This window comes from Ranitomeya imitator, chromosome 4 (genome assembly GCF_032444005.1).
Source record: "Ranitomeya imitator isolate aRanImi1 chromosome 4, aRanImi1.pri, whole genome shotgun sequence".
Classification (NCBI taxonomy): Eukaryota; Metazoa; Chordata; class Amphibia; order Anura; family Dendrobatidae; genus Ranitomeya; species Ranitomeya imitator.
In genome coordinates, this window is record NC_091285.1 from 624,025,350 (window position 1) to 624,038,187 (window position 12,838).

The following is a 12,838-nucleotide window of genomic DNA, read 5'->3' on the forward strand; positions in this document are numbered from 1 at the left end:
ACGTGGAGATTTTCTCCCTCCTCCCTTTGGAAAAATTTAACTTGGACAAAGGGAAGAAAGATGATAGCAAAAAGGAAGAGGAGGAAAAGAGACGTTGGCGCCTGATTCCTCAGACGTTCGTAAATTGGCAGCAGGCTTTTGCTATTTTGGCAAGTGTTATAGGAGAGAAATTCCCAGAAAATTGCTCGGGTCTTTTTTGTTACTTCAATGCCATTGGGGAACCACATCGTACGTATGGGGGCAAGGCTTGGCTGCACTATGACGAGCAATTTAGGCAGCGGAAGGCGGTTAGGCCCGAGATTAAATGGGATCAAAAGGACATTGGATTGTGGTTGAAGGTGATGGCCCCGATGCGGTATGGGCAGTCCTTTCAGGGGGGCTGGGGGTGGTAGCAGTCAGCAGTCAGGACAAGGGGGAGGAGGACAGGGGTCACAGGGTGCAAAAGAAAAAACAGGTACGTGTTGGCAATTTAATGACGGCCAGTGCAAGTATGGCAATACCTGCAAGTTTAAACACGTATGCTCCCATTGTAACGGGGCCTCTCATGGGGCATCTAAATGTTTTAAAAAAGCAAGGGGCAAGCCACGAGTGGGTGGCGGTCATGGGGGTGACGCCAGTGAGGCTTCAAAAGATGGCCCCCTATCTAAGTAGATACCCGGACCGATTAAAGGTGGCGGTTATTAGGGACAGTTTTGCTGAAGGTTTTAGGATTCCTCGCCCGACTCATGTGGTCCCCTTTTCTACAAAGAATTTGAGGTCAGCAAGTTTGCATGCGGATGTTGTTACGGCTAAGCTAGCAAAAGAGGTGGAGCTGGGGAGAATGGCGGGGCCGATTAGTTCGTTGCCCATGGAAGGGGTGATTGTTTTCCCGTTGGGAGTGGTACCCAAGAAGGAGCTGAATAAGTTTAGTTTAATTCAGCATCTGTCATACCCCAAAGGATGCTCTGTGAACGATGGCATCGTGGAGGAATTGTGCTCTGTTGTATACACGTCATTTGACGCGGCGGTGCAGTGGGTGCGTAGGTACGGGGCAGGGGCTTTGCTGGCAAAGACAGATATTGAGTCAGCTTTTAGGCTGCTGCCGGTGCACCCGGAGAGTATTCCTTTATTGGGTTGCTGTTGGGACGGGGGTTTTTATTTGGACAGGTGTTTGCCTATGGGCTGTTCGATTTCTTGTTCGTTGTTCGAGACTTTCAGTACTTTTCTTGAATGGGTTGTTAGAGACGTTTCTGATGTTCCTTCAGTCATTCATTACTTGGATGATTTTTTGTTTGTAGGTCCTCTGGACTCTGCTGGATGTGGAAATTTACTGGCTGCCATGGAATGGGTGGCTGGGCGTTTTGGAGTCCCCTTGGCTCAGGAAAAAACAGAGGGCCCCTGCACGATTTTAAGTTTTCTCTGGATTCTTATTGATTCAGAAAAAAATGGAGTATACAGTCATGGACAAAAATTTTGAGAATGAGACAAATATTAATTTTTCCAAAGTCTACTGCTTCATTTTTTCTAATGGCAATTTGCATATACTCCTGAATGTCAGAGTGATCAGCTTAACAGCAATTACTGTACTTGCAAAGTCAATATTTGCCCAGAAAATGAACTTTAACCCCCAAAACACATTTCAACATCATTGCAGTCCTGCCTTAAAAGGAGCAGCTAACATCGTTTTAGTGATTGATCCATTAACACAGGTGTGGGTGTTGATGAGGACAGGGCTGGCGATCAATCAGTCATGATTAAGTAAGAATGACATCATTGGACACTTTAAAAGGAGGCTGGTGCTTGGTATCATTGTTTCTCTTCAGTTAACCATGGTTATCTCTAAAGAAACACGTGCAGCCATCATTGCACTGCACAAAAATGGCCTAACAGGAAAGAGTATCGCAGCTACAAAGATTGCACCTCAGTCAACAATCTATCGCATCATCAAGAACTTCAAGGAGAGAGCTTCCATTGTTGTCAAAAAGGCTCCAGGGCGCCCAAGAAAGACCAGCAAGCGCCAGGACCGTATCTTAAAACTGTTTCAGCTGCGGGATCGAAGTACCAGCAGTGCCGAGCTTGCTCAGGAATGGCAGCAGGCTGGTGTGAGTGCTTCTGCACGCACTGTGAGGCGGAGACTCTTTGAGCAAGGCCTGGTTTCAAGGAGGGCAGCAAAGAAGCCACTTCTCTCCAGAAAAAACATCAGGGACCGACTGATATTCTGCAAAAGGTACAAGGAGTGGACTGCTGAGGACTGGGGCAAAGTCATTTTCTCTGATGAATCCTCTTTTCGATTGTTTGGGACATCTGGAAAACAGCTTATTCGGAGAAGAAGAGGTGAGCGCTACCACCAGTCTTGTCTCATGCCAACTGTAAAGCATCCTGAAACCATTCATCTGTGGGGTTGCTTCTCAGCCAAGGGAATCGGCTCACTCACAGTCTTGCCTAAAAACACAGCCATGAATAAAGAATGGTACCAGAATGTCCTCCAAGAGCAACTTCTCCCAACCGTCCAAGAGCAGTTTGGCGCCCAACAATGCCTTTTCCAGCATGATGGAGCACCTTGCCATAAAGCAAAGGTGATAACTAAATGGCTCATGGAACAAAACATAGAGATTTTGGGTCCATGGCCTGGAAACTCCCCAGATCTTAATCCCATTGAGAACTTGTGGTCAATCATCAAGAGACGGGTGGACAAACAAAAACCAACAAATTCTGGCAAAATGCAAACATTGATTATGCTATCAGTCAGGATTTGGTCCAGAAGTTGATTGAGAGCATGCCAGGGAGAATTGCAGAGGTCTTGAAGAAGAAGGGTCAACACTGCAAATATTGTGAATCTCTTGGGATTTATTAACAAGAGAGAAGATAAACGTTTCGGCCAATATTGGCCTTCCTCAGTAACGTACTGCCAATAGGAGCGGTGAAAGGTGAGGCAGTGAAATTCTGCCAGTGCTGTGAGTTCAGGAAGTAGATAGAAGCAGGCTCACAGGGTCCGACCAAAACAGGGTCTGGAATAGCGTGGGTGGCCTGAGAGGAGCTGTGGAACTGATTAGTCCATGCGACGCGGTGTCCACCGCTTGTTAATAAATCCCAAGAGATTCACCATAAGTTCAGTGCCGGGTTTATTTTATATTGATATATGGTGTGGGATCCTACCCGGGCACCTTCACAGGGTAGTGCTTACGGTTCTTTTTCCCAACACTGCAAATATTGACTTGCTGCATTAACTCATTCTAACTGTCAATATAACCTATTGGTACTCATAATATGATTGCAATTATATTTCTGTATGTGATATAAACATCAGACAAACACTAATAAAAACCAGAGGGCAGCAGATCATGTGAAAATATAATTTTGGTGTCATTCTCAAAAATTTTGGCCATGACTGTAGGTTGCCGGACGACAAGTTGTTGTTGCTTAAGCAGAGGGTGCTCAGAATTGGAAAATTGCGAAAAACGACATTGAAGGAGTTGCAGTCATTGCTGGGTCGCCTGAATTTTGCGTGCCGTCTCATGCCTATGGGCAGAATTTTTTGCCGTAGATTGTCCAGAGCTACGGCGGGAGTTCGTGCGGCTCATCATTTTATCAGCTTGAGTAGAGAACATAAGGAGGATTTGCTCGTTTGGCAGCGTTTCTTGGAAAATTATAACGGCAGGGCGTTGATTTAGCAGGAGGATTTGAATGCCTTTGATTGCGAGATTTACACGGACGCAGCTGGAAAAGTTGGTTATGGTGCCTATTGTGGAGGTAAATGGAGTGTCGGGGTGTGGCTGGAAGAGTGGCGAAAAATGGGCTTACCAAGAATTTGGCATTGTTGGAGTTGTTCCCAATTGTGGTGTCGGTGTTTATTTGGGGCGACACTTTTAGGGACCGCCGTGTACATTTTCATTGCGATAACCTTAGCGTGGTGTCGGTGATTAATAGCCTATCTTTTTCTCCCCCCTCCCCCCCCCAGTGATCAGGTTGGTCAGGGAATTGGTGTTGAAGTGCCTGGAATTGAATGCTTGGATTTCGGCTGTACATGTGCCAGGTGTTCAAAGGCTTTGTCTCGTTTGTAGTGGGACTACAAATTCCGGGAGTTGGCACCAGATTCGGAGGCTACAAGAGCGGGATGTCCTTCGCATCTGTGGCAGATTGTTGCGGGTTTGGCTTTCAGTTTTCGGCTGCAAGGGTCGGTTGATGTGACAAAGGATTTTGTGATAAGGCAGGCTTTGAAGGGTTTTCGAAAAGGCAATGTGACTTTTGATAAGCGTAGGCCCATTTCTTTTGGGATGCTGGAGCGGTTGGGTGAGGCCTTGGGTAACATTTGTAGTTCTCAGTTCGAGGTAGTACTTTTTCGGTTGGCCTTTTCGTTAGCATTTTTTGGGGCTTTGCGCTTGGGGGAGTTGGTTTCCCCGAACAAAGATAAGGCGGGTGGTCTTTTAGCGGAAGATGTCGATTTTTGAGCGGGAGGTATTGTTTTCTGGATCAGACGTTCAAAGACTGATCAGCTCGGTAGGGGAAAGCGGGTGGTGTTGGGAAGAGTTGGCGTTAGCGGTATATGCCCGCAACATTGTTTGGAAGCATACTGGAGTCTGTGGCCGGGGAGGGCAGGCCCTTTGTTGAGACACCAAAAGGGGGAATTTTTGTCGCGTTTTCAATTTATGGCCATATTAAATAAAGGTTTGGGGTTGCTGGGTGTTAACCCAAAGAGTTTCGGGTCGCACTCATTTAGAATTGGGGCTGCGTCCGAAGCCGATAGTTTGGGCTTGGGGGCTGAGGTGATTAAGAGAATGGGCAGATGGAGTTCGAATCGTTATGTGTCTTATGTTAGGCATTGAGTCAAGGGTACTGGGGCAAGTTATGGTGTGGTGTTAATTGTTGTTATGTTTTCCAGGTCGGACTCCCCCTCCTGGCTTGGATTGTTGGACATTCATTCGTTTACTGGGGTGCTCTCCGGGCCGATGCTAGGCCGAATGGTAGGCAATTAGGTTTTGGCAGGGATGCCGTGGTCATTAGATGGTTGGGTTTTCAAGGCATGTTGTGGTGTAGGTTGTTGTCGGAATTTTCTAGCGCCGCTCGTTTGGATCGACCCCCGGACATCAAGGTGGTTCATCTCGGAGGAAACGATTTAGGAGCAAAACCAGTGAGGGAATTGATTCGGGATATCTGTTTCGATTTTTTGAGATTGTGGGTATCTTTTCCTGGTGTTTTGACGGTTTGGTCAGACATTGTGCCACGGTGGAAGTGGTGGGATGCACGTTCTCAAAAAAGGATTAATAGGGCCAGGGTGAAACTGAATAGGGTGGTGGCGAGTTTTGTGTCTCGGAACGGGGGTATCGCCGTGAGACATTTTGAACTGGAGTCTGGGATTGGCAATTTTTGCAGGGATGATGGAGTGCATCTCAATGATATAGGTATGGATTTGTGGGTGCTCGGTTTACAGGAAGGAGTCGAAAGAGCTATGGCGGTGGTGGGGCACTCACGAGCATGAGGTGGTCAGGGCTGTTCGTGTGTGGTGGAGGGTGGGGTTCTTGGAGTTGATGATGTTTTATGGGATTGATCTGGCTTTTGTTTACGGGCTCTGGACGGGGAGTTTACCTCGGGAGCTTTGGTGTTTGTTTGCCCGAAACGGGTTACATGGTGCCCTCGAGCTGGTGGTTACGGCTGAGGGTAAAAAAGTGTTTTGGTTTTAAATTTTTGTGGTGGCTTTCTGCCTATTGTGAGCCAGATTTTTTAGCTCCAAGAACCCTCCCCTCAAGGTTTTACATATGCAATGGTATACATGTTGTTATTCATGAACCCTGCTGTACTGTTCGGGTCGATATGACCCGAAATGATTTTTGAGACCCTGTAGATTTTTTTTATATGAGGATTTGAAACTAGTGGTATCTTGACTTCTCTTCATTTGTGGAGCTCTCTCTATTTTTTTGTTTTTGTTTTTTTGTTTACTTTTTGCTACACGCTGATTGTTACACTTGTACTGTTCGGGTCAATATGACCCGATAGCATTTTATACTGTTCTACAGGTCTCTGATTATTTCTGACTGCAAAAGTTATGTTTTTTATGTGTACTTCATCTCAAAATGGTCGTGGTTTCACTGTTCTTATCAGTAAACAAGTAATTATTTAGTATTATCCATTTGCTGTTTGTGAGAAAGGAGACTGGTTGTCTATCATTCAAAGGCTGGGGGTTTCACTGTTATCAGTAATCAAGTATTTATGTAGTCAAATGCATTTTCAGTTTGTGAGAGAAGACACTGTTGTCTTATAAATTGGACACCAGTCATTTGACTTACACCTGGAAGCTAAGTCCTGTGAAAGACACACTGGAATCTGTGAGAGAGAGAGAGCACTGAGCTGTGAATACACATCTTTACAGGTATTCTTATTTTTTCAAAACTTGGATAAAAATGTTTCTAAAATGTCTATTGACTGACGCTGTGAATACATATCTTTACAACTATTCTTTTCTTTTTCAAACTTAGATAAAAATGTTTAGAAAAAGAATATTGACTGATGCTGAATTGGAAGAGCTTGTCAACGCCTCTGATTCAGAAGATGATGTCCCACAGAAAATAATGTCCAAAGAGGAGGACCACATAAGCGAGATGGAAAGCAATGTTGAAAATTCGGATTCTGAAGTGGATTATGAAGAGGTACATGATACCCAGACAGCTAGCCGGATGCAAGAAATCCCTTCTAAAAACAAGTGTGTAATTTGGAAATTGCAGCCTAGTCAGGCTGGTAGATTGTCCTCTGAAAATATCATAAAAGCTACTCCTGGTCCTACAAGGTACGCTACTGTTATGACCTGGTGGTCAGGACTATAATGGACCTGGTGGTTAAGAGCACACAGAATGACCTGATAGTCACTGATAATTAAGGACGAGCTCTGGGACGTGGGAACTCTGCTGACCGCAATCCCTAATCCTATAACACACACTAGAAATAGCCGTGGATTGCGCCTAACGCTCCCTATGCAACTCGGCACAGCCTAAGGAACTAGATAGCCCTGAAGATAGAAAAATAAAGCCTACCTTGCCTCAGAGAAATTCCCCAAAGGAAAAGGCAGCCCCCCACATATAATGACTGTGAGTAAAGATGAAAATACAAACACAGAGATGAAATAGATTTAGCAAAGCGAGGCCCGACTTACTGAACAGACTGAGGATAGGAAAGGTTGCTTTGCGGTCAGCACAAAAACCTACAAAAAGACCACGCAGAGGGCGCAAAAAGACCCTCCGCACCGACTCACGGTGCGGAGGCGCTCCCTCTGCGTCCCAGAGCTTCCAGCAAGCAAGACAATAATAAAAATAGCAAGCTGGACAGAAAAATAGCAAACCAAAGAAAAACAAACAGGAACTTAGCTTCTGATGGGAAGACAGGTCACAAGAACGATCCAGGAGTGAACTAGACCAATACTGGAACATTGACAGGTGGCATGGAGCAAAGATCTAAGTGGAGTTAAAAAGAGCAGCCCACTAACGACTTAGCCTCGTCACCTGTGGAAGGAAACTCAGAAACACCCAGAGGAAGTCCATGGACAGAACCAGCCGAAGTACCATTCATGACCACAGGAGGGAGCCCGACAACAGAATTTACAACAGTACCCCCCCCCTTGAGGAGGGGTCACCGAACCCTCACCAGAGCCCCCAGGCCGACCAGGATGAGCCAAATGAAAGGCATGAACCAGATCGGCAGCATGAACATCAGAGGCAAAAACCCAGGAATTATCTTCCTGACCATAACCCTTCCACTTGACCAGGTACTGGAGTTTCCGTCTCGAAATACGAGAATCCAAAATCTTCTCCACCACATACTCCAACTCCCCCTCAACCAACACCGGGGCAGGAGGATCAACGGATGGAACCACAGGCGCCACGTATCTCCGCAATAACGACCTATGGAACACATTATGGATGGCAAAAGAAGAAGGAAGGGCCAAACGAAATGACACAGGATTGATAACCTCAGAAATCTTATACGGACCAATGAAACGAGGCTTAAACTTAGGAGAGGAAACCTTCATAGGAACATAACGAGACGACAACCAAACCAAATCACCAACACGAAGTCGGGGACCCACACAGCGCCGGCGGTTAGCGAAACGTTGAGCCTTCTCCTGGGACAATGTCAAATTGTCCACCACATGAGTCCAAATCTGCTGCAACCTATCCACCACAGTATCTACACCAGGACAGTCCGAAGACTCAACCTGCCCTGAAGAGAAACGAGGATGGAAACCAGAATTGCAGAAAAACGGCGAAACCAAAGTAGCTGAGCTGGCCCGATTATTAAGGGCGAACTCAGCCAACGGCAAAAAGGACACGCAATCATCCTGATCAGCAGAAACAAAGCATCTCAGATATGTTTCCAAAGTTTGATTAGTTCGTTCGGTTTGGCCATTTGTCTGAGGACGGAAAGCCGAGGAAAAAGACAAATCAATGCCCATCCTAGGACAAAAGGATCTCCAAAACCTCGAAACAAACTGGGAACCTCTGTCAGAAACGATGTTCTCCGGGATACCATGTAAACGAACCACATGCTGGAAAAATAATGGCACCAAATCAGAGGAGGAAGGCAATTTAGACAAAGGTACCAAATGGACCATCTTAGAAAAGCGATCACAAACCACCCAAATGACCGACATCTTTTGAGAGACGGGGAGATCCGAAATAAAATCCATAGAAATATGCGTCCAGGGCCTCTTCGGGAACGGCAAGGGCAAAAGCAACCCACTGGCACGAGAACAGCAGGGCTTAGCCCGAGCACAAGTCCCACAGGACTGCACAAAAGAACGCACATCCCGTGACAAAGATGGCCACCAAATCTCTGGTACCAAAGATTCCAGGATGCCCAGCCAACACTGAACAATGAATCTCAGAGATAACTCTACTAGTCCATCTATCAGGGACAAACAGTTTCTCCGCTGGGCAACGGTCAGGTCTATCAGCCTGAAATTTTTGCAGCACCCGCCGCAAATCAGGGGAGATGGCAGACAAAATTACCCCCTCTTTGAGAATACCCGCCGGCTCAGGAACACCCGGAGAGTCAGGCACAAAACTCCTTGACAGGGCATCAGCCTTCACATTCTTAGAGCCTGGAAGGTACGAAACCACAAAATCAAAACGGGAGAAAAATAACGACCATCGAGCCTGTCTCGGATTCAACCGTTTGGCAGACTCAAGATAAGTCAAATTCTTGTGATCTGTCAAGACCACCACGCGATGCTTGGCTCCTTCAAGCCAATGACGCCACTCCTCAAATGCCCACTTCATGGCCAACAACTCTCGATTACCAACATCATAATTACGCTCAGCAGGCGAAAACTTTCTAGAAAAGAAAGCACATGGCTTCATCACCGAGCCATCAGAACTTCTTTGCGACAAAACAGCCCCTGCTCTAATCTCAGAAGCATCAACCTCAACCTGAAATGGGAGCGAAACATCTGGCTGGCACAACACAGGGGCAGAAGAAAAACGACGCTTCAATTCCTGAAAAGCCTCCAAAGCTGCAGAAGACCAATTGACCACATCAGCACCCTTCTTGGTCAAATCAGTCAACGGTTTAGCAACACTAGAAAAATTAGCGATGAAGCGCCGATAAAAATTAGCAAAGCGCAGGAACTTTTGCAAGCTCTTCACAGATGTCAGCTGAGTCCAATCGTAAATGGCCTGGACTTTAACAGGGTCCATCTCGATAGTAGAAGGGGAAAAAATGAACCCCAAAAATGAAACCTTCTGAACTCCAAAGAGACACTTTGACCCCTTCACAAACAAGGAATTCGCACGAAGGACCTGGAACACCATTCTGACCTGCTTCACATGAGACTCCCAATCATCCGAAAAGACCAAAATATCATCCAAATACACAATCAGGAATTTATCCAGGTACTCTCGGAAGATGTCATGCATAAAGGACTGAAATACCGATGGAGCATTGGAAAGCCCGAATGGCATAACCAGGTACTCAAAATGGCCCTCGGGCGTATTAAATGCTGTTTTCCATTCATCGCCTTGTTTAATACGCACAAGATTATACGCCCCTCGAAGATCTATCTTGGTGAACCAGCTAGCCCCTTTAATACGAGCAAACAAATCAGACAGCAACGGCAAAGGATACTGAAATTTGACTGTAATTTTATTAAGAAGGCGGTAATCAATACAAGGTCTCAAAGAACCATCCTTCTTGGCCACAAAAAAGAACCCTGCTCCTAACGGTGATGACGACGGGCGAATATGGCCTTTCTCCAAGGATTCCTTTATATAACTCCGCATAGCGGCGTGTTCTGGCACAGATAAATTGAACATTCGGCCCTTAGGAAACTTACTACCAGGAATCAAATTAATTGCGCAATCGCAATCCCTATGAGGAGGTAGGGCACTGGATTTGGGCTCATCAAATACATCCCGATAATCCGACAAAAACTCTGGAACTTCAGAAGGAGTGGAAGACGAAATAGACAAAAATGGAACATCACCATGTACCCCCTGGCAACCCCAGCTGGACACAGACATTGATTTCCAGTCCAATACTGAATTATGAACCTGTAGCCATGGCAACCCCAAAACGACCACATCATGCAGATTATGCAACACCAGAAAGCGGATATCCTCCTGATGTGCAGGAGCCATGCACATGGTCAATTGGGTCCAGTACTGAGGCTTATTCTTGGCCAAAGGCGTAGCATCAATTCCTCTCAATGGAATAGGATACTGCAAGGGCTCCAAGAAAAAACCACAGCGCCTAGCATACTCCAAGTCCATCAAATTCAGGGCAGCGCCTGAATCCACAAATGCCATAACAGAATAGGATGACAAAGAGCAAATCAGAGTAACGGACAATAGAAATTTAGACTGTACAGTACCAATGGTGGCAGACCTAGCGAACCGATTAGTGCGCTTAAGACAATCGGAAATAGCATGAGTGGAATCACCACAGTAAAAACATAGCCCATTCCGACGTCTGTGTTCTTGCCGTTCAGCTCTGGTCAAAGTCCTATCACATTGCATAGGCTCAGGCCCATACTCAGATAGTACCGCCAAATGGTGCACAGCTTTACGCTCACGCAAGCGTCGATCGATCTGAATGGCCAAAGACATAAACTTATTCAGACCAGCAGGCATGGGAAATCCCACCATGACATCCTTAAGGGCTTCATAGAGACCCTTTCTGAAGATTGCTGAGTGAGCACAGACCACTTTCTAAACTTCTGACAATATATCTCCGCTTCATCCTGACCCTGACACAGAGCCAGCAAGATTTTCTCTGCCTGATCCACTGAATTAGGTTCGTCATAAAGCAATCCAAGCGCCAGGAAAAACGCATCAACATCACGCAATGCCGGATCTCCTGGCGCAAGGGAAAATGCCCAGTCTTGAGGGTCACCACGTAACAAAGAAATAATGATCTTTACTATTTGAACAGGGTCACCTGAGGAGCGAGGCTTCAAGGCAAGAAACAATTTACAATTATTTTTGAAATTCAAGAACTTAGATCTATCTCCAAAAAACAAATCAGGAATAGGAAACCTAGGCTCTGACATCGGATTCTGAACCACAAAATCTTGAATGTTTTGTACCCTTGTAGTGAGATTATCCATCCAAGAGGACAGATCTTAAATGTCCATGTTTACACCTGTGTCCTGAACCACTCAGAGGTAAAGGGGAAAAGAGAGAAAAAACACACTGCAAAGAAAAAAAAATGGTCTCAGAACTTCTCTTATCCCTCTATTGAGATGCATTAGTACTTTGGGCCACCTGTACTGTTATGACCTGGTGGTCAGGACCATAATGGACCTGGTGGTTAAGAGCACACAGAATGACCTGATAGTCACTGATAATTAAGGACGAGCTCTGGGACGTGGGAACTCTGCTGACCGCAATCCCTAATCCTATAACACACACTAGAAATAGCCGTGGATGGCGCCTAACGCTCCCTATGCAACTCGGCACAGCCTAAGGAACTAGCTAGCCCTGAAGATAGAAAAATAAAGCCTACCTTGCCTCAGAGAAATTCCCCAAAGGAAAAGGCAGCCCCCCACATATAATGACTGTGAGTAAAGATGAAAATACAAACACAGAGATGAAATAGATTTAGCAAAGCGAGGCCCGACTTACTGAACAGACTGAGGATAGGAAAGGTTGCTTTGCGGTCAGCACAAAAACCTACAAAAAGACCACGCAGAGGGCGCAAAAAGACCCTCCGCACCGACTCACGGTGCGGAGGCGCTCCCTCTGCGTCCCAGAGCTTCCAGCAAGCAAGACAATAATAAAAATAGCAAGCTGGACAGAAAAATAGCAAACCAAAGAAAAACAAACAGGAACTTAGCTTCTGATGGGAAGACAGGTCACAAGAACGATCCAGGAGTGAACTAGACCAATACTGGAACATTGACAGGTGGCATGGAGCAAAGATCTAAGTGGAGTTAAATAGAGCAGCCCACTAACGACTTAGCCTCGTCACCTGTGGAAGGAAACTCAGAAACACCCAGAGGAAGTCCATTGACAGAACCAGCCGAAGTACCATTCATGACCACAGGAGGGAGCCCGACAACAGAATTCACAACACGCTACATCAAGAATATCTGATATAGGATCAGCATTCGCATTGTTCCTAAATATGACTATCCTAAATATTATAATACAAATGACAAACATTGAGGGACAAGTAGTTTATGGTGATAAATGGAAAAAATTAGATGTGACAGCTCTAAATGCTTATATTGGTTTACTTCTTTTAGCGGGAGTATACAAATCTTATGGTGAATCAACTAACAGTTTGTGGAATTGCGAAACCGGTCGCCACATATTTATAGCTACCATATGTCTTGAAAGGTTTCACGAAATTTCTAGAGTACTGAGGTTTGATTCTA

General features: G+C 45.7%; 1 protein-coding gene across 1 annotated transcript in view; it reads left to right on the top strand.

Annotated features, from left to right (window-relative positions):
* The window catches only part of LOC138674619 (zinc metalloproteinase-disintegrin-like VLAIP-B), a 116,054-nt gene that overhangs the window by 433 nt on the left and 102,783 nt on the right, over positions 1 to 12,838 (top strand). Inside the window, exon 2 of the mRNA XM_069762435.1 lies at positions 6,450 to 6,757. Coding sequence (XP_069618536.1) covers positions 6,450 to 6,757 — 308 coding nt within the window. The remainder of the gene's footprint in view (positions 1 to 6,449; positions 6,758 to 12,838) is intronic.